We start from the raw sequence: 23,125 nt of genomic DNA, 5'->3' as shown, positions 1-23,125 counted from the left end.
ACACACAAACACACATGTGCAGACTGAACCCAGGGGCTTATGCATTCTGTATACACATTTTACCACTGTACTACTTACCCAGTCTCAGGAAGCGCCTTCACAAAGTTCTGGGACGGGGGACTGGAGAGATGGTGCAGCAGCTAATGCTTACTGCTCTTGCCAAGGACCTAGGTTCAATTCCCAGAATACACATGGTTTTGGTTTCCAGCACCCATGTTGGGTGGCTCATAATTACTGCTTATAATTCTAGCTCTAGAACATTTGACACCGTCTTCTGGCCCACATACATATGACATACACTCTCATAGACGTACACATCACAAAATTAAAAATAAAAATTTTAAGTTCTGGGAACAGATTTTGCTTCTTGGAAGTAATACTATACAATATAAACTTTGATGTGTTTGGAAGATATTTCTAATAGTCATACCAACAGCACAATAAAGTAAGCATTGCTATGTGTTAACTAAAAATAATATTGAAACCCTTTAACTACCCTAAAACCGGGGCACAAACACAAAGTGTTTAGTAATAGTAATTGATTGTTCCCCTACATTTACTTAACTAAACACATTACCTATAGCCTCTGTTTTGTACAAATGAAGGCCTTCCTATGCCTTATGTTTTACAAAGTCTTTAAACTTTGTTTTTCAGAATTCCTTGTTTTGTTTTTTTTTGTTTTGTTTTGTTTTGTTTTTTTTATGTTTAGTTAGCAAATAAAGCAGCAAGTTTCCTTATGGTGTTGTCACACACACTCGGTTGGTTGGTGTTTCTTAGAATTTCTTTGCAAGTTTTCTCATCTCATCTGAGAGGCTGAGCATATCTGTGTCCTTGGTTGTCTCCGTTATTATCTACCTCCACCATTGCCTCAGGCTAAGAACATCATTACAGACTGAGTTATTAAAGCCGATCTGAAAGAGCAGTGTCTTCTAAGCGACTGTCCCTGGATCTGCAGCGGAACCCTGCAAATACCCTTCATTACTTGGGCTGGGCTGGATCACATTTCCTCCATGCCACTTTTGTGGCTAACTCAAGTTAGGCAGTGAGAACCAGGCTTTAGATGATCCTAGTTGATTGATATAGGGATGGCGCCTCTTATGATATAGGCAATGGCAACTTTCCTTTATAGAATCGGACTTATAGACAGGTGTTCTGTTTCGCTTTGGAAAGGGATTGTGAAAAGCTCTTATGACTGAGTTTTGAATTGATAATTTTTAGATTTTTTTTCAGTTTTCCAAGGCTAATGCTTTCAGAGTGAAAAAGAAACTTCTTAGGACTATCATTGTATTTCTTAATTACATCAGAGGGTGCACAATAGTATATGCTCTACCACCTAGCTTTTGTTTGAAATGGTCAAGAACTTGTCTAAGGGGTGAAAATTGTTTTCATTACAAAAACCTGGAAGATGAATTTATACTGTTGGTCTTCAAATATGATACCAGAGGGGGAAACCTCAATATAAAATTATCAACTTTCAGCCAAATTTATTAAAACGTTGGTGTGTGGGAGCAGTTCCTTTTAGACATTAAAGTTCATGGCAATATAGAAAATAGTAAACCAAAATAATATGGAAACTCATGTCTCTCCTCCGAGTGAAGACAGCTCTGTGCAGATTCCTAGATTCCTTGGCATCCTTATGGCTTATCCCAGTGTGACTAAGGAACAGCTGGAAGCAAGCTGAGAATCCAACTTAAAACACAATAACTTAGGTAGCTAGGCTGCACTGCGTTATGAGAAAGGCTTAAGACATGTAACTTTATGTTTGCTCATCACTAGTAAGTCTATGACTATGTTAAGTTTTTAAAGGTCTTAAGAATTTTCTCCAAATCAATACACTCTGGTAAAAACCTAAGAGGTTTATGGTATATTTGTTTAATTATTACTGATAAGCAAGGGAAGGACTAAGACAAAAATCTAGAATAAGAGTTTGAGATACTATAAGCAAAACACTCACCTCATAATTGCTGAGTAATACTTAGATGCCTAATACTTAGCTTTTTAAAAGAGCCTAAAAATATGTACAGTATTTGTTTTTGAAAATGTCAGAGAGCAGAAACTCTTGGTTCCTTCTGTACGTCTTTATTATTTTAAACATATTTTAATATTTGGTATGTATTCCTTCTTTTACTGTCCTACCAACTCTGGTCAATCTTTGGGTGTGGGTCTCTTCCTCCCAAGTCAGTATTTTATGCAAATATAAAAAGGTAAGATACAGGCCTGTCACAGCAGTGTTCAGGAAGTAAATATGTTTAGTATGATACCTATAAGTATTTCCCCTTGGGAGATCAGTCTGTGGTACACCTTTTAGTTCCTTCAAGTAGAAGTTTCACTTTTTCACATCTGCACCCAAGCCCCAGCAACAAGGGATTATGGCTTAAGATTTAGTCAGGATGGTGAAGGAAAGTCTTCATCTATTTTGATGATGCTGAGGATTGATCCGAGGGCCCTGTGAATGCTGGTAAGTGCTGTGACACTAAGCTGCACACCCAACCCCAAACCCACTTTGCTGTTGCTTCGGTTTTTGCTTTTTGAGAGAGGGTTTCTCTCTGTACTCCAGTCATCCAATCTGACTTTGAAGACACAACAACCTTCTTGTTCCAAGTGCTAAGATTATATGAGTATGTCACAGAGTGGCTGTGGTGTCCAGTGTCTTTAATCTCAGCACTTGGGAGGCAGAGGCAGGCAGATCTCTATGAGTTTGAGGCCAGCCTGGTCTACAGAGAGAGTTTTAGGACAGCCAGGACTACACAAGGAAGCCCTATCTCAGAAAACAAAACAAACAAATAAAAGAGTATGTTACTGCACATAACAAGAGCCTCTTTTTAAATAAAAAGAAATTGCTGGAACATCCACATAAATAGAAAATGTAGAAACAAAATTAGCCTTTTCTTTTTTTCAAATGCAGCCCAGGATAGCCTTGAATTTAAATCCTCCAGCTTTAGCCCCTGAAGTAGTGGGATTACATGTGTGTGCCCCCATGATATGACAAAGTTAAATAGTCTTGATGTTCATCGGGAGATTGGGATGGATAATAGATTACATGTAAAATGGAAGTGGAATGGGAAGCTATGGGTATGGAAGGGAATAATCAGGGATGGGGACAACAGAAAGATGCAGCTTAGTGTCACAGCCCTTACCCAGCATTCACAGGGCCCTCGGTTCAATCCTCAGCATCATCAAAATAGATGAAGACCTTCCTTCACCATCCTGACTAGATGGGAACAGCAGGAGGAGGGAAAGGATCAACCAAAAATTAAAATGGTATTAAAATGCCAGGCAGAAATCTGTTACTTTTAATGATAATTTTTAAATCCAATTAGAAATTTCTAAAAGTAATCTAACCAGATAACTCAGCTCTTCCTTTGTTGCTTTCTTTATTTAATAATGGTTCTCCCCTGCCCAAGACCTGGTAACAAAAGGTACAGTGACACCTCTGATGTGACTACAATAAATAAATTTCATCTCTAGCCAGTGCACTATAGAAAGTCTCAAGATGACTGAAGAGGATAAAGACCTCTTAGTAAGTTCCATGAGGATAGGAAGATGTGTGTATTTTGCATTCTTCTTTATGCACACTGCACAGCACCTGATGAGAAATATTTACTGAATGAATGGATGTAAAGAAACTTGTTAATAGTTGTGTGATTTAGTGATAAAACTAAAAATTTTAAACAATCTATTTCATGCCACAGGAATTTGAAAACAATCCTTGAGAAAATAATTCCTGCCTTTAATCCCAGCACTTGGAAGGAGAGGCAGGTGGATCTCTGAGTTCAAGGCCATTGTGGTCTACAGAGTTAAGTTCCAGGATAGCCAAGGCTACCCAGAGGTTTAAAAGAGAAAAAAAGAAAAAAAAAAAAAAAAAAAAAAAAGAAAAAGAAAAAGGAGGAAGGAAGGAACAAAAATTCCTGGCATTCAAGACTGAGTTTCAGAATTCTTCTGACCAGAAGGCAGTATTAAACCACCACTTAACCTGTACTAATGGAGCCAATGCTTTTCAAAACTTATTCTTTGGTGTTAAATGAACACCAAAGAACCTACACTTTTTCAGAACTACTATCTGAGCAGATGTGATCAGGCTAAGGATTTTTTTTTTTCTTTTTCTTTTTGATTGGTAACTCTTATTAAAGAAGACAGCTAGCATGTTTTCCCCTCAAAATATTACACAAGAAGTTATCTCTCAGTACTAATAACAAGAGTTGTATTGTGCTATGTCAGCAGCCATTTTGACTTAATTAGTTTTGATTGTGTGTGTGTGTGTGTGTGTGTGTGTGTGTGTGTGTTTGTTGTGGTGTGTACACAGAAGTTCATTTCTTTTCATCTTTGGGTCCCAGGCATCAGTTTGGTGGCAAAAAGCCATTGAGCCATCTTGTTAGCCCTCATTTTAAGTTTTAAGCTTATCCAATTTGTGGGTTCTATTTATTTTGGGTTTTGTTTGTTTGTTTGTTTTGTTTTTTTGCTGTTGTTTGTTTGGCAAGGTCTCACTCTGTAGCTCTGGCTGGCCTGGAACTTGCTAGATTGGTCAAGTTAGCCTAGAACTCAGAGAACTCCCAAGTGCTAGAACTAAAGGTGTGTGCCACCACATCTAATCTAATTTATCTTTTGTGAAGATGGTTGTTCAAATGTATTTGTTCCTGTATTTATTCTCAAGATAATGGCGTTTTCCTCTGTTTTGTTTGTTTGGTTTTTTTTTTTTTTTTTTTGGTCTGTGCTTTGGAATTAGCTCCCTGTGGACAGACAATTTTAAGAAGCTTTCGGCTTCTTGTTAATTTCAGCTTTGTATTTCCTTTTCATAGACAGATTTCCTCAGTATGTTAGCAGTAAATGGGGGTAAGTTTTCTGTTGACTAAAATTAAAGACACTGGACCAATGAGATGGCTCGGAGGGTAAAGGTGCTGGGGACTAGCTTGTCAATCTGAATTTGACCCCTGTGTCTCAGATGGTGAAGGAAGCTGTCCCTTCACCCCCACATGCATACCGTGTCGCTGTGCACCCCCACACAAACTCACAAAGACAAACACCTCTATTTTTTTAATTAATAACAGCAACAATGACAAATTCTGATACACTTTTAAAGTAATGACATTTTCTTTGACAGGTGGAGTGCGATATAATCCATTTACCATTAATTCAAAATACAAATCAATAAATACCTTGGGCTTCCAAATGTCAATGAAATTCTGAAGGTAGAAAAATATCACTGACCCCAGCTCCCGTAGGTGCTGTCCCGCAATGGAATCCCTTTGCTCAGTTTTCTCCTGTCCAATCAGGTGGAATGTTTCACAGACACATGGTTTATACAGCTCAAAATAACTTGGGACCTGTGAGCTGACAAATGCTCTTGGCCGCGGTGGTGACAGGTTGCCCAGCTTCCAACAGCCTTCCTCACCGAAACTAAGGTTAATTCGGCGTTCTCCATGGACGGCTACTCTCTCTTTCCAAGGGCGTGAAGAATTTAGCCTTTCTCCTGTGTTTTCATCAAAAACTCCGTGGATAACTGTCATCTCAGAAAGAAGCGTGCCTGGGTTGGACATCCTCATCTGGGTCACCTAATAAAAGCAAGGTAATATCCAGATTTAAGTTCGAAAAGTGTGTTCTGGTAGTGGGTTACTGACAATGGGGAAAGGGGTGTTTCAGGGAGCTGATTGCTGGTCCTTAGAGTGAAAGCTAGGAGAACTTTCTAAGTATGTATGATGAGATACACAGTTGAATGGAAACTGAGGCATTCCATTCCAAAGCTTTAGGAGTAGGGGATGAGACTCAGGGAGATGGTATCTGATTTGAGTCCTTGTTTGAGTTCTAAGGAAAAGTACTTTAACAGAGCAAGCTGTGACAAATTTTACTGACATTTTCCTCATACTCACTGACTATACTGTTCACATGGAGACTATGTGTGCAATGCCTATTTCCCTCTTAAAGGAAATCAAATCTAAAATAATGTGACTCCATGGTTGAAGACTTTCATTTAAAACTTTTTTTATCCTGTAAAAGGATCTGCTTGCTATATTTAGTGTTGGGAGATCTGCTCGCCGGATTAATGTACACAACAGCTGCAGAAGCCCTGCGCAAGAGACACACACTCTCTCTCCTTTCTCTCTCTCTGTTTCTCTCTCTCTCCTTTTTCTCCCCCTCTCTTTTCTCTCTCTCCTCTTGCTCCTTCCTCTCTCCTTTCTCTCTTTCTCCCCTCTCTCTCCCCTCTCTCTTTCCTTTCCGTCCTCTCTCTCTCTCTCTCCCTCTCTCTAGCTGTATCAGTTACTTGATAGTCACTGGCAAATGTTTGGCCCAGTTCACTGTACACTTAGCTTTTAGCATATTTTGAAAGCTATAAAAGCAAAGAGAAAAAATAGATTACTCAGTGTCTCCAGTCAAAAAGATGTGAAGAAATGGTATCACTTTATCAACTCATTTTCATGTACTTATTAAAATTACTGCCATCACTCAGTTTGAAAGAGATGAAGTCTCTCTCATATCATTAAGATAATTCTGCCACTTTCATGTTAGTAATAATTTAGTAATGAGAGAACAAATTTTATAGGCTATGAATTAAAATTTTGCCATAACTTCACAATTTCTCATTAATGATACTCTCAGGTTCATTTAAAATCTATAGTATTTTTCTAGGAAGTCAAGAATGTCTACACTTATAGATACTATCTCTGACATTCTATTTGACAAGCAAAATATTTAAAAGCAAGGTCACCACAGGAAATGCGAAATGTATGAAGATTACACTTTCAGAAATTAAGAGACTAAGTGAACTCTGAAACCAACAGCTGGACACTATCCAAATTCTAGGATGTTGTCCATATCTGAACTGATACTATGTGGTTAATGATAATTACAATTCTGTGACATACCAACTCTTCCACATGACTGTAATCTGCTACAGAGCACCTCGTGTGTTTCTCTTACAACAAACAGCAACAATACACACACACCAGGAGGGCGAGAGGGTCTGATGGGTAAGGCTTGCACTGCCAAGTGTCTGACCTGAGGTCCATCCCCAAGACCCATATCATGTAAGGAGAGAACAGACTCCCAAAGGTTGTCCTCTGACCTCCACACCACGTGGTAGCACAATGAACATTATAACAACGTTTTTAAGAGGCACCCACCCAGAACTACAATCTATGAACACAATAAATTTAGAGGATTATTATGCTAGCCAGTTTTGGAATTCACTGAGATAGCTTTTACAAATTAAATTTTGAAAAGAAATGACCCAGAAAGAGTTTTTTGAAGCCTTTTCCCTTTGCTTGGAGAAGAAAAGCAAATGAAGCACTACAGGCGTGATTTCATGAGTTTTTTACCATTGTCCACACAGCACTTTTAAATTTCCCAGAGTGTCACACATGTGCTCCTAGGGAATGATTGATCTACCTGTATACACATGTGCCACATGCCTGGTCCCCTCTGAGGTCAGAAGACAGCACTGGGTCCCTGGAACTGCAACAGGAGGAGTTGAACCCAAGTGCTCTATTTTTGTCCCCTCAAGGCAGAGTTTCTCTGTGTAGCAGCCCTGGTTGTTGTCCTAGAACTCTCTTTGTGAACCAGGCTGGCCTGGAACTCACAGAGAAACACCTACCTACCTCTGCCTTAGGAGTGCTGGGATTAAAGGCGTGCCCCATCATGCCTGATACAACAGTGCTCTTAACCACTGGGCCAGCTTTTCAGTTCAAGAGTGTATTTTGAAAAGATGGATATTTTTGGTGGCAATGAATGTTGGTGTGACTAGACCTGTGGACGTTAGAGAATTCCCAGAGCTCTCACAGAATGAGTCATCTGCACAGGCTGCCTGCCTTCCCCTGGAGCCTCATTGCACCCCACCCTCAGTAGAGCCATCACACTTCACCTAGAACTAGGTCTTGAGACTGAAAACTTACCGGGGGCACTTACTTCCCAACCTCGTATACACATTGTGCCAGTTTAATTAGGGAATTTCTCTTTTCTCAAAGTTTAATTACCTGAGATACAAAGAAATGATATAAGCAGAGGGTGAAGAACATAAGTGGGTCCTTTCTCTCCTTACTTTCCTCATTAAAAAAAAAAAAAAGAAAATTTGCGTTTATGAGGATTGACAGAAATTTTATGTTTATGATTTCCTACATCAGTGGTTTTTAACCTGTGGGAGTTGAACAACCTTTTCATAGGGTCACCTAAGACCATCGGAGAACATACATATTTATGTTATGAGTCAAAACAGTAGCAAAATTACAGTTGTGAACTAGAAATGAAAATAACTTTGTGGTTGGGGTCACCACAACATGAGGAACTATATTAAAGGATCGCAGCATCAGGAAGGTTGAGAGCCACAGTGCTTCACACAGCTTCCGTACCTGTCACTGAGACTACCATCAACCTCTCCATCCTTTACATGTTCTCTCTCTCTCTCTCTCTCTCTCTCTCTCTCTCTCTCTCTCTCTCTCTCTCTCTCTCTCTCCCTCCCTCTCTCTCTCCCTAAGGCTAAGACTCAGGGCTTTGTATAGGTTAGGTAGATACTGTACCATGAAACTACTCCAACCTGTAAACACCTTTCTAATGCTAGATTCCTCCCACTAGCCTTTTGACAGATTTTCTGGTTACCAATTGTTTGCTGTTTCGGATTCAGTAGTAACTGGGCTCTGGCATCAGTGTCTTTTACACTAATCTCTTACGGTCTCTCTTACATTGTTCCTCTTCTGTGTGCAAAATACAGGTGCTATATTGTGTAGCCAATCTCCCTTTCTTGAACACTTTCTCTTCTACTTACTGGGCTTTATCAGTTTATGAAGGCAACGAGAGAATGGCCACTGGCCTTTGCCCTACTTTCTCAAAGGGCCTTTCACTGTCAGACTGTCCTTCGGGAGGGGTCTACTTAAGAGACCCTCACTAGTTCTCTTGTGTGTGGTCTCTGCTTTGCCTCTATTCCAACACACTCTTTTTCATCTTTAAACAAACAAAACAAGCAACTTTTTAAAACCCAGGATCTTGTCATGTTGCCCAGGCTGGTCTCAAACTCACAACCCTCCTTCCTCAGCCTTCTAGGTGCTGGGATTACATGTGTGTGCGCCTCTGGTTTCACCCCCAACATATTCTCTTACTGACTCTATTATGTGGATTTTTCTGTGTTGACTGTTTTTCTTTCCCCAGACTAGAAGCTCTTTAAGAGAATGAGTCATATTACTTCTGGGATAGGCATTGTAATGGCGCACAAAGTGCATCTCACTTGCAGCCCAATAATTAAAAGGTGTTCTGTACATACAGTTCTACAAGCAAGGGAGAATTCACTTATATTGGATAGTTCTTGGAAATTCTACCTGTAATCTCGGTAATCAAAAAGCTGAAGCAGGAGGACTGAGAGAGAAGCTAGTCTGAGCTACACAGGGAAAATTTGTACTAAGAAAAAAAAAGTGGGGCCAGTGAGATGGTTCTATAGGTAATGGCTTGAGTTCGATTCCTGACACTTACAGGGTAGAGGGAGAGTGCCAACTCCCACAGGTTGTCCTCTGACCTCTACATATAAACAGTGGAACACATGTGCATGACTCATGTTCTCTCTCTTTCTGTCTTTTTCTCATACACACCTTCTCCCTCCCTCCCTCTCTTTCTCCTCACCCCCTTCTAAATGAACAAAATGTAATGCTTAAAAAGGCAGCACTCAGGGGGCAGAGGCTTATTCTCAACTACAAATCGAATTTGAGACTAGCATGAGCTACAAGAGAACCTGTCGAAAAGACAAAAAGCCCCAAAGAGAACACTGTCTTATTGCCCCCTAACGAAAATTCTAGGCCTAGTAGTTACATATGAGCAGAAAATAATTATCTTAAATGTGCACATTGCTCTATTTTTGGAGCGCTTTCACAGATAAACCTAGGAAGTGAGCAGGGGATGTGTGTGTGTGTGTGTGTGTGTGTGTGTGTGTGTGTCTGCAGTTGAAAGTAAGTTGCTTGAACATGACTAACTTTTCCTGTCTCAGCATTCTTCATCAATAACTGTTAAACATTAGGCTGTTTTTGTGTCAACCTAGAAACTAGATTTGGGTTTTATGGGTTTGTTCTGTTTTGTGGTGGTTTTATGAATGTTTCCCACACTGTAGTGAATGTACAGTAGTGTTTGACGAGCTTTCACAAAAGTTATGCTTGTTGATGGTAGTAACTTAATGTTTTGTTATATGTATGCATTATGCAGTGATTAACCAAGATAATTAATATGCCTCACATACTTATGTTTTGGCATGCACTGCTCTTTTGGCTGTAGTTACCATGTTGCACAGAGAATCGCCAGAACATATTTCTCCTGTCAAATTGAGATTCTGGGCTCTTAAGAAACCTCTCCTCACCTCCAATAAAATATATAATGATACTTGACATGTTTAGCATGTGTATGGCTCTAAGTTCAGTCCCTAACACCAAACTATAATAATAAAGTAATGAACAATTATTGATATTCATAGCCAGAAAATTCTAGCACTTATATTTAAATTTGTGCTCTTTAAAGTTGGGATTTGCCAATTTTCTGGGCAATACCACAGTTTGTTTGTTTGTTTGTTTGTTTGTTTGTTTTTGTAGTACTAGAGATCCAACCCAGGGCCTCCTGTATATGAGGCAAATGCTCAACCACTGAACTAAGTCTCCAAAGTCCCAATGTAAACAGTCACCTTAGAAATGAAAGATGAATTTATGGGGTATGATCTTTCCAACAACAGAAACGTTTTAGAGCCTGAAGATAGCACTGAATTATAATGAATCAAGAAATATGCCCCATGGGCTAGAGATAGAGCTTAGTAATAGAACCTTTCCCAGCATGCCAGAGGTCCTGGGTCAACCCCAAGCTCCAGAGAGAGGAAGCAAGAAAGCAGAATAGCACAAACCTTTAATCCCAGCACTAGGAGGCCGATGGGTCTTTATGAGTTTGAGTCCATCCTCTTCTACATAGTGAATTCTAGGTCAGCTAGGGCTTCACAATGAGATCCTGTGCCAAAGGAAAAAGAGACAGAGACAAATACACAGAGAGAGAAAGCACTAAAGGTATTAGCATCAAGTTTTGTTTTTATGAAACAAAAAGTTCTCAGGACAAAGTCTCCTCAAGAAAAGTCATAGGGAAAAGGAAGCACAAAGAAATTCAGCTAAGCAAGTAAGTTCTCTGTGTGGCCACTCTATCCTAGGATTATAGCCAAATCTATCCAGACAACTGATGGGGCTGCTTTATTTCTAGCATGGGGCAGTTCACAAATACCATAATGTCTTCACATGAGCAACTACTCATCTTATTTTGAAAGTGACATAAAACTACATTTCACTTTACCAAGGACAAAAATGAGAATGTGGCTAAATGTCCCAGGGCCACCCCCCACAGATGAAATGTCTAAGAGAACTCAAGCTTTCCTTTCCCCAAATCTGACTCTGCCAGCCACCCAGTTGCTCAGGTCATAAATACTCTGGTCTTTCTCTCATCTCTCATTCTCAACCTATGAGCAAATCATTGGCCTCTGCTTTCAAAAGAGATCTCAAATTCAACCATTCCTCACCATCTCCTGCTGCTGTCACTCACTGGTCCACACCCCTGTCACTGACATAACACACACAACTGATTCCTATTAATCTCCTCCTTTCATATGGAAAAAAAAATAAAGTTCTTTCCATTGTCTGCAAGGCCTAATATGATCTGACCTTCTACCTTTTTCTTCTTCCTTCCTTTCTTTTTATCATTATCATTATTATTTGAGACAGGGTCTTATTCTATAGTCCAGGCTGACCTGGAACCCATGGCACTGCACCTGCTTCAGCCTTCCAAGCGCTGGGATCAAAGGAATGAGCCACCACACCCAGTCTATGGCCTTCCTTTCCTTTGTTTCGCTCACTGGGTACATAGGATTTGACCCAACACACCAGACATATATCTTTTCTGACCTTGACATTTCTTCCTTAGTAAAGAATATTCTCCCAGTTGGTCAGACTGCTGATATCTCCATAATAGATTTCTTGGCCTTCCCAGCTAAAGTAACTCACCCTGTTGACCAGGAGATCTCCACACCCTGCTTCATTCTTTGTTCTTAACATTGGTATCCTCACCCTCAGGAAATCAGCTCCATAAAAACAGAAGCTCTGTCTTTTATTGGCCACTGAATCTTCAATTCGTGGACTGGCACCTGGCATAGAGAAGGTGCTTAATTAATACTAGTTAGACAACATGGCAGAGTTGTAGCCAGTGATAGAATACTTGTCCAACGTATATGATGCCTTTTTTCTTTTTTGTAGTATCATACAATTTTCTGTAAGTTTTCTTTTGTCATTTTATCTCTTCTACCTAACCCTGCAATTAAAAAAAATTAAGTAATAGAGCTGATAGGAAGTTCTGGTGAACAGAATAGCACAGCAGGTATTTGTTGACTATCTTCTGCTCTCTGGCTGTGGAGAGAGAATGGAGTACAATGTAGGAAAGGTGACAAAAAATAAATAAATAAAATAAAAAACCAGACAAATTCAATGTATTTCATCAAGTGCTGTGTTTGGTGATAAGGACATGAGGTTTTCAGACATATTGGAGAGAGGGAAGAGGTTCCAGGGCAGTCTTGGCTAAGAGTTGCAAACTATGAAGAATTTAGTCTGGTAAGAGAGTGAGGAGAGATGGGAACAGTAAGCAGGCCAATCAAAGAGAATATGTAGTTTTTTTGAAGTAAGGACAGGCCATTCATGAGCTTCTATCTTAGCAGAAGACAGAAGATACCGACAAGCTGGGTAAGTAGAAGTCTATAGGTCAACACATTGTCAATGCCTTTCGTAAGAAGTTATTTCACTAGTGCTAGTATTTCTCTGTCATGAAATGGGTCATGTGTGGCCATAGCTGTTATATGACAAGAGTGACTACCATCTATTGACTAGATAGATGTACTAAATGTACTAAATGCCAGATGCTGAGACCATTTAATCATCACTTCAGCCTAGAGGTGACCACTGTTTTCTTCCCTGTTTTACAGCTTGAGATTAAGGCTTTCACAAATTAGACTTTCTGACCTTAATAAAGCCAGGCATCATCAGATGTTGAGTATCAGGGACCAACATCTTGGGGCATAAAACATTAAACTACTGCAGAAATCCTATGTTTTAAATACTTGTAAGTTTTATTATCAGAATAGTTTATACCATAAACATAAAAACAAGCACACATATCTCAGTTGGCTTCTTAAAAAAACAAAACTGGAAACCATTGACTATTCTTTTTTTTCCACTTCCACCCTAAATATAAACTTTATGAAATTTCTTCAACGTTAATATCTGTGCCATGTTTTATAAAGAAAAAGGAATGTCCATTTCTTTTCAAAATAATGATAATGTCAGTTGCATCCTCTTTGCCATAGGCCATGTGTGAAGGGCTTTGCCTTCTTGAAGTTATTCTTAACTCCTAGAGAAAGTGATTACATGGAATTAAAGATAAGGAAAGCAAACCCAGAGAAGTCACGCCAATGTCTCAGTCACAGACCTGCTAAGAGATGAAGCCATAATTTGAACTCAGATCTCTCTAATTCTAAGGTCAATGCTTATTTCTGTGTTGGCTCAAGATCTAAGCCAATGCACCTGGAGCTAAAGACAAAGTCACATTACGACACAGCAAACATTAGCATCCCTGAAATGGAAAAGCATCCTACTTTCTAAGACAGTGTCACTTTTCACCCTGGTGTATTCAGAAACTCAAACTAAGTTGATAACAAGTGGGTAATTATAATAATTGATTTATGAGTTTTGATATACTCAGTATATTAAGCTTTCAAATAGCAGTTTGAGCCTTATTTCATACATCTGTTCTTACACAGAATTCATGCACAAATGGAAAATTTCAACTGAGATATTAGTGTTGTCTCATGTACTATTTTCCATATTATCAGTCTACAAAATTTGAAACTATTCTAGTAAATGAACACATCATAATTTGTTCAACTAAGTCTTACTGAACATAGTTCAACTTTTCATATTATCACCCATACCATAATGGCTATCTTTTTAGATTTAAAGTGATACTTTCATCCAACACCCTGGAATTTTGAAGGCACAGTAGACTTCACTGAAATAAATAACTCTAGTCAGAACCATCTCAGGCTCTGACAAGCATGTAAAAAAAACATTTCATTGTGAGCAATCCTACCATCCATCTCTAATTGCCCTCTCAAGGTGACTGCATACTTTGCCAATTGAGAGGTTAGTTTGGGATAGCACCGTGGAAGTTTGGGAGCCAGAGAAGTTCCTGGAAGCCTTCAGTGTAATGTAAGTGAGGAGTTGTTACATTATACAGAAGATGGTTCCCAGGTTTGGTGGAAGAGATGTATGGACTGAAACAGATTTTGTCATGAATCTTAGAGGCAACAGAGACTTAGGGAATTATTTTCTTCCCCATCTTCCCAGGACAAGGCCAATAACTAGTAGCAAAGAATGCCAAAGTAGTCTTCATTCCATCACCACATCTGAGGGTGGGTGGAGCCAAAGGGTAGGGTGCTAAGTAAGTCAAGGTCAATGGGAAGGTTCTAGCCATCCCTGAGTGTCTCTTCAGGAGGGGAGGGAATAGCAGCCTGGGTATTACTACCCCCCAGGAAGTGGCTGAATCAATACATGAGTGATAACACCAGTACAAATCACATTGTACTATTTACTTTTCTTTCTTTTTCTTATTATCATTTTATTTTATTCATATGAGCACTTTGCCTGCATGTATGTTTGTGCCTATATGTATGCCTGATGCCTGAGGAAATGGTGAGCTCCATGTGGGTGCTGGGAATCAAACCCAGATCCTTCGAAAGAACAAATACTCTTTTAACCATTGAGGCAACTCCCCAGCCCCATACTACATATTTTTTTAAGTTCTAAAACTATTCATTTTCAAAAGGTGATATATTCATATATTTACAACTTACAAACTAAGACTGGTGCTCAGGTATGTGAAGTCCCCTGCCAAGTGCTACATTCTGCTATCTCTCATGTCTTCTCTTAACCAACATTAATTTAAGATACTCTTAAAAACCTAGACTTGGGGCTGGAGAGATGGCTCAGTTATTAAGAGCACACACTGCTCTTGCAGAGGGCCCAGTTTTATTCTCAGCACCCACATTGGAAGCTGATGCCCCTGGCCTTGTTGAGCTGGCACTTGTGGACATACTCTATACAGACATACAAGTGACTTTTTTTTTTTTAATTTTAAAACTAAGAAAAAAAAAAAGCCCCACTACTTAGATTCAACGTGAGGGCCAGATTATCCTAGCTTTCAAGGACAGACTAAGCCCAGCAACAGCACTAAATTTAAATAGTCTGTCTGTCAAACAACATAAACTTCATTTGTTTTCCATGAATCATATATATCAAGACTACATTTTCAGTAATTAAGTGAGACTATGTTGTCAATTTCTTTCATTTTTTCTATAATTCTATTATCATCAAGTTAACAAAATTGGCAAGAGTGAGGAAAAGGTGCAGAACAGATCTGTTTTGAATATGAAAGCACATCAACCATTGCAACTGTTAGCAAAATCAGGCTTAGATGGGTTGATGAGATGGCTCAGTGGGTAAGGGTGCCTGCCACTAAGCCGAAGTGGGACTCCTAGACCTAATGGCAGAAGAAAGAACCTCCATGGCACACATATGCCTTACAACAACAATGAATAAATAAATATAAATAAATACAATTTTATAAATCAGGCTTAGACATTTGTTTTTTCACATTTTAGGCAAGCATTCTGCCACTGAGTTCCATTCCCAGCCCTGACACTATAAAATCACTGGTTATCTCATAGTTTGTACAATTGAACTCAATGTAAAGAAAGTGCTACAATGGAAATCCTCGGGGTGTTTTTTTTTTTTTTTTTTTTTTTTTTTTTTTGCTTGTTTTAGACTTTTGAAATAGGGTCTCTCTATATAGCTCTGGTTGTCCTGGAACTGGCTATGTAGATCAGGCTGGCCCAGAACTCACAAAGATCCATCTACTTCTGCCTGCCACGTGTTGGGATTAAATGTGTTGGCCATCACACCCGGCCGGATTTTATTTTAATTTCAAGGAAACTTCATTGAGTTTCATTTCCTTTTACAATGAGGAGTCATTGTTAAGTCTTTCACTTTTGTGAAAGTGTAAACATTAGGTGATTTAAGCATTTCTTAACATAATTTAAGTCTGTGCTATAGTAAATACAGGCTTGCTATTCCATGGCAGTGATCTGATGTTTTTTCTTTTTCTTTTTTATCTTTCTTTTTTTTTTACTATGTCCATGACTTTGTTACAGCATGCAAGACGACAGCATAGAAGCATCTACTTCCATCTCTCAGCTTCTGCGAGAAAGCTATCTGGCTGAAACCAGACATCGCGGGGACAATGAGCGGAGTCGAGCCGAGCCTTCCTCCAACCTTTTCCACTTCGGCAGTCCTTCTGGGGCTGCAGAAGGAGGAGGCCAAGAGGACCTTCCGGATTTGTCCGCCTTCCTGAGTCAAGAAGAGTTGGATGAGAGCGTCAATCTGGCAAGGCTGGCCATCAACCACGACCCTTTGGAGAGAGTAGATGAGGCTCAAGCTAGGAAACGTCTATCTTCTGACAAGACAAAGTTTTCGCCCAAACCAAGCTTCGAACCTGCCTTCTGCCAGGACACCCCTCGAGGTCTTGCTACCTCTAAAGACAGTCCCCCGGAGACTAAGAGGCCACAGTACAGTTCTGAAACCCAGTCCAAGAAAGTCTTCCTAAACAAGGCTGCCGATTTCATAGAAGAGCTGTCCTCTCTTTTCAAGGCACACAGTTCCAAGAAGATCAGACCTCGGGCCTGCAAAAACCACAAGAGCAAAACGGAATCTCAAAACAAAGTCCTGCAGGAAAACAGCTCCACTTTCTCAGATCTGACAGAGAGGCGAGAAAGAGCATCTGTACCCATCCCTATCCCTGCAGACAGCAGGGATAATGAGCTGAACCATGCTATTGAACAGCGGGAAGCCAAGAGGCGGGAAGCCGAGTTGGCTGCAGGCGAGGCTGCTGCTGGAGACAGCACCCCAGGGTCTTCACCTTCATCCCTGTACTATGAAGAACCTCTGGGGCAGCCTCCCCGCTTCACACAAAAGTTACGGAGCCGAGAAGTTCCAGAAGGAAGCCGAGTCCAGTTGGATTGCATAGTGGTAGGAATTCCACCACCCCAAGTAAGGTAAAATGTTTAGCAATGCTATCCATCATCCATGATTGTTGTTCCAGAAGACCCCATACTTCCTTTGAGAAAAGGAGCTAGGATGAAAGGCATGAAAGGCAGGACCTAACATTAACTCCGTAAGTAGTCAAATTGTTCTACGATTGAGGCAGTAGTAGGCTTGCAATTGATGGAGTACTTGCCCAGCATGTGTGAGGGCCTGAGTTCAACCCCTCACTCCAGCATTGCAATAAATAAAATTTCTTGAGCTGATAGAATACTTGCCTAGCTAACTAACATGCTGCTGGAAGTCCTAGATTCCCTCAACAGCACAGAAAACTAAATATGGTGACACAAGTCTGTACTCCAGCACTCAGGAGGGAGAGGCAGGAGAATCAGTAGTCCAAGGTCATCTTTGATTACATATAGAGTTCAAGACTGTCTGGTCTACATATGACCCTCTCCCAAATTCTTTTCTTCTAAAAGCCGGTTTTAAAAATTCATTCTACATATATAAAACACTATTCTCCTTAATTCCCAAGTCTTTCCCTATTTAATATGTCTAATGAGTAGAGGGGATGTTCAGTGTGTGTGGTGTGTGTGTGTGTGTGGTCCACATTAGCCAGTCCTTGGATTTCTGGGAGTTCTCTGCTTTTGCCTCCCATCTCACCAATGGAACACTGGAACAGACAAAGACTACATGGCTTTTACATGGGTCCTGAGAATCCCAGATTTGATTTTCATGCTTGCAAGTCAAGCACTGTACTCACTGTGCCATCTCTCCATCCCTAAAGACACTCATCTTTGTTGTGTCTACCACAGTCAACTGTTCTGTGAGTAACACAGGCAGAAGCTTCAGGGCCTACATACACTGTACCTAACTTTATATCCTACTGTTATTCTATACTTTGAGGTATTCCATTCTATGTTTGTGGTCCCATGGAACCCAGAACCAACCTTAACTTCCTAGGTAATATTCGCTACTTCTTTTGTTACCATATGGTAATATGAATAGTTCAGCTAAAATACATTAATTTGTGGAGAATTACTAGTATTCAGAGGCCTAATCACTGCTAGAATATGACATCATTACTATGTGACCTTTAGTCTCTGTATGTCAACAGTATTTCATCTTTTTCTTTCATAATACTTATACTATAAAGCAATCATATTAATGTGAATAATTGTATTTTATATATGCATACTAATTGAACATATTCTGGCCCAAAGACATATTCATATGTCAGATTTTGCTTTCAAGGGTAACATAAAGCATATTGAATATTATTTTCACAGTGGTGTAGACAGTTTACTATCAGGTTATTGAACGTCTGACCTTCAAAGCTGGGTTCCATGGTTTTGAGTCTTGAGCATTTAGCATCACTTCTACCCCATGCTGGCCACTCACTCGGGAGTGTTGAGTGAATCAATGAATAAATAGTGGGCGGAGAAGACTGCACTTTCAGGGACATGCTTGTAGCTAATTATTGGAGAAGTCCCTCAGAGTGTGAAGAGCACTGAGAACCCTGAGGAGAAGGTGCAGAGTGAAGTGGCCCCTGGTGTGGCTTCCCTGCACTTATGTCATTTGGGAGAGTATAAGGCAGAGGACACCATCTGAGTGTTAAAAACAAACAAACAAAACCAGAAAAGCAAGAGATTCATTCACCTTACATTTAAAGTGTGAGTTAGACAGTTGGCCAAAGAGTGGGAATGGTGGCGTCTGACCTTCTCCTTTAAATATGACTGATGACTCTGCCTGGGATCTGGTCAGTAAAGCTTGCGAGGTGTCATTCCAGCAGCATGACACATGTCCCTCCATGGCTTCTGGTCAGTCTGAGTAAGCTGGTAGATTACAGCACACACACACTAGTGTGTGTGGTCTAGTCCAACTCACTGGTTTCTGGACACAGCCTGGTTTTTTAAAGGAAAATATTCCAAATCCCTCAAAAAGTCACTCTCCCTATTTCTCAATGGGATGGTCTTGGGGCTACAAGAACCAATTCAGTACACCATCCCAAAAAATCAAACAGGACTGTAAAGTACCCTTTCCCCAACCAAAATAACCCTAAACTAGTTCATTGGCCAGGCAAAATTTTACAGATCTATAAATTTTCAAGCTAGAGAAGTGGCTCAAAGGATTAAAGTGCAAATATGAAGATTAGAGTTCAGCTCTCTGGAACCCACATAAATGCAAGATTCCCAGGTATACTGATTAGCTAGACCAAATGGAATGGGTGAGCTCCAGGTTCAGAATAGACCTCACCTCAGTAAATAATATGGAGAGCAATAGAGGAAGACATCTGATAGGACATCAACCTTCCCTGACCCCATGCATGAACATGAACTTACACACATGTGAACATGCATACATACATATTCACACAAAAACATGTGTACACACACAAAGTGAAAGTCATGTATGTGGCTGAAGCAATACTAATTTTACCTGGGAATAAAATTCTCTACTGATAGAGTTCATGTCTATTCCAATAATTGTTCTGAGACCAGGAAACCTGTGGGAATTTATTACATTCATTTCTGAATGAACTTGTGCTGAATTTCCAGACTACAATCATATGAAGAAAACTATAATTTTCCTGGATGGCTACCAGCCACCACTGTTTTCCTAATACAGAATTTATACACATCTTCTCTGAAAGCAATATTTGTTTAGTTTTTTATTTGCTCAGCACCATTGTCAATGCACATACACAAATGATATGAATGCATGTCTATGCCATCCAGGAGGTTGGAATCCAATGAAAGAAGTCATCCTAATTTATATAGTAATAACCCATATGTTCTCAGGCTGAGAAACAGGAAAGTGAAGAAGGCTGTGGAGACATAAAGGCATTCCAGTTGAACTTTGAAGACCAAACAGGAGCTACTTAGAAATGTATTCATTTGTTATCCAACAAACACCTATTGAGTCATTAAAGTTGCTCCCCAAGAGTTCAAAGCAGTAAGCTACTGCATGTTAGTGACCTTGTTTTAAAACCACATCTAAACCATCCTGACAGGGCAACTCATAATCCAGTACAGAAATCAGACGTGTAATCAGAACGCTGCTGTATCATGTAATAAAGGGTATACAGAGAGTAGGGCTGGGGACGCCTGAGTTTGGCCCCCAGCCTCACGTAAAACCAGGCATGGTGACACATGCCTATAATCAGCTCTTAGAAGGTAGAGGCAATAGGGTCAGAAGTTCAAGTTCATCCCAACAACATAGCAAGTTTGAGGCTAGACTAGGCTCCATGGGACCCTACCATTGGGGGGGAAAAAAGAGTACAGGACTCAGTTGTGGCTCAGAAGAGACATTGCTATGCCTGTAGTACAGGATAAAGCAAGCATTGGACCCTGGAGTGGGAGCACTCGTAGAAAAATCAAGTGCAGAGGCCCAGAGGCAGTTGCTGTCAAGGAATCACAAGCTCTTGTCTGGTGGAGAACAGAAGGCAGAGACACTAATGAAGAAGTGGGTGGAGAGGATGGATCCTGTCCTGCCACAGAGGCCTGCTTACAGGGGGCCACAGATGTGGGCATTGTAATATTTTAATGTGACAGGGAGGTCACATTAACCAGAAAGGAGAGTGAAGCTAGATGGTTCTGAAGGGCCTGGAAAGGAAAGTCCAGAACAAACTGGAAGCTATCTAAGGTTGTGTGAGCGATGAAAGAGGGAGATTTCGGGAGATGGTTCTTGAAGGCTGGGTTAAATCAGAAAAGGGTGGAGTGCTGAGGCCAGCATTAGGGAGGTAGAGACAGGAGGATCTGAAGTTTGAGATCCTCCCTGGCTATTTAGCAAGTTGGAGGCCATCCTAGTCTACATAATGCTAAAAATAAAATAAAATAAAGCTATCTTTTGGGAAGGGTATTGAGACAGGGTTTTTCTGTGTAACCCTGGCCATCCTGGAACTCTCTCTGTAGACCAAGCTGGCCTCGAACTCACAGATCCACCTGCCTCTGCCTCCCAAGTGCTGCTGGAATTAAAGGCGTGCACTTGGGATACATAAAAATTTTTTAAATATTTATTTTTATTTTATATGCATTGGTGTTTCATCCACATATATGTCTGTGTAAAGGTGTCAGATCCCTTAGAACTGGAATTACAGGCAGTTGTGAGCTGCCATGTGGGTGGAAATGAATTCGGGTGCCCTGAAAGAATAGCTAGTGCTTGTAACCACTGACCCATCGCTCCAGCCCCGTTACATAACTTCAATAGTGATGAATTTTATAAAGGGAACATAGTAGAGGGCAAGCGGAATGATTGGATAGGGACATTTTACCTAAAAAAAAAAAAAATAGTACTACAGCTGACACCTAAAGAGGACTTGGAAGAGTTAGTTATATCAAGCAGAGTATGGGGAAAACTATCCTAGTATGAGGCAAACAGCAAGGCAAATGCCGAATATAAAGAACTGAACAAATTCATGTAGTCAAAACATGAGGAGCGAGACAGGGATGGTTTTGAAGTAAGAGAGGGCTTCAGTAGCTTCTACAGCAGGCAGAGTGTCTCGCTGGACCTGCAGCATGAGTGTCACCTGGGACCTAAATAAGCAGGCAACTTCATAGGCTTTACCCAGGAGCCCCTGAGTCAGAGTCTGAAAAGGAGGCCAGACACCGTATTTTAACAAGTTGCTGGTAACTTGTTGATAATTGAGGTCACTTAGCAATGTGTGTATCTCTACTTTGTCTATAATTAAAAAAGAAAAAAAAGTTAGGGGTCAGCAAGATGGCTTGGCAGGTGAAGGTACTTGCCACCAAGGCTGACAACCTGAATTTGATCCTCAGAGCCCACTCGGTGGAGGGACAGAGCTGACTCGGCTTATTGTCCTCCAACCTCCACATGAACCCCCTCCCCCATACTCAATGCATAACTATTAACTTTTAAAAATTAAGTGTATGGTAAGTCTGGCATGTAAATATTTAGATGAATGGAATGAGAACATCTGTATTCTTTTTGGCTACATGACTTTGCTTCTTTAGGCACATATGACTCTATTCACTCATTTTCATTGCTGTGTAGTTTATCACCACATGGTTAGATTGTTGTGTTACTACTCGTGTACATCTGATTTGCCTTAGTGCTTTTTCACACATGAATTGTGGTGTATGCTCTCAATATATTCTGGTGAATGAGTTTGTTAGTGTGGGTAGGGATGGAATTGTAGGTAGTACATGTATAGCTAACTTCAACTTCATAATCGCAGCAAATTGTTTTCTCAAAGAATTGTCCTGGTTTATGTTCTCACCAAAATAATGCAAGGATTTTGGTTATTCTGAGTCATTGCCAATGTAGATGATACCAGTTTAACCATTATAGTGGTATGACGTGCTGCCTCATGTTATTTAGTATTTCATTTTTAAATTTACGTATGTATCTATTTTGTGTATGCATGTGCCATGGTGTGACACTTTGGAGGACAACATGAGGGGGTCAGTCCTCTCCTTCCACTGTGTGGTTTCAGGCTCGGCAGCTACCGATTTTACCCGAACCCATCTTGCTGGTTTAAGATGTTCTTATTTTCTATTGAATCGTTTAGTCTTTTCTTTTTGTAAGATTTGGGGAGGGGGTATTTTGAGACAGTGTTTCTTAGTGTAACAGCTCTGGCTATCCTGGAACTTGCTTTGTAGAACAGGCTGGCTTTGAACTCACAGAGATCTGCCTGCATCTGCCTCCAGAGTGCCGGGGTTAAAGGCATGCGCCGTCACTGCCCAACTCTTTTTGTTAAGATTTTAAAAAATAGTCTGGACATTAATTGAGCTTGGTGGAGCAATCCTATCATCCCAGCTATTTGGGAGGTTGAAGCTGAAGGAGCATGGTTGAGAGGGTGAAGCTGAAGAATTATGAGTTTGAGATCCGTCTGAACTACAGAGTTGTTCTAGGCCAGCCTAGGCTATTTAGTTAAACCCTGTCTCATGGTGTATTTCCCCATTTCCTTAGGTATCCTTTAACAGATTTGATTGTTTTGTTTTGCTTTGGTTTAGATTTTTTTGAAACAGGGTTTTGCAGTT

The 23,125-nt window shown here is 40.3% G+C and overlaps 1 protein-coding gene across 1 annotated transcript in view; it reads left to right on the top strand.

Annotated features, from left to right (window-relative positions):
• Positions 1–5,321: 5,321 nt before the first annotated feature.
• The window catches only part of Mypn (myopalladin), an 80,705-nt gene continuing 62,901 nt past the window's right edge, over positions 5,322–23,125 (top strand). The window contains exons 1-2 of the mRNA XM_051186821.1: positions 5,322–5,563; positions 16,238–17,137. Of these exons, the coding sequence (XP_051042778.1) occupies positions 16,239–17,137 (899 nt within the window). The 5' untranslated portion in view covers positions 5,322–5,563; position 16,238. The remainder of the gene's footprint in view (positions 5,564–16,237; positions 17,138–23,125) is intronic.

This window comes from Phodopus roborovskii, unplaced genomic scaffold, assembly GCF_943737965.1.
Source record: "Phodopus roborovskii unplaced genomic scaffold, PHOROB, whole genome shotgun sequence".
In the NCBI taxonomy this organism is placed as follows: Eukaryota; Metazoa; Chordata; class Mammalia; order Rodentia; family Cricetidae; genus Phodopus; species Phodopus roborovskii.
The sequence above is the reverse complement of the archived record's forward strand: the minus strand, read 5'-3'. Positions and strand labels throughout refer to the sequence as shown.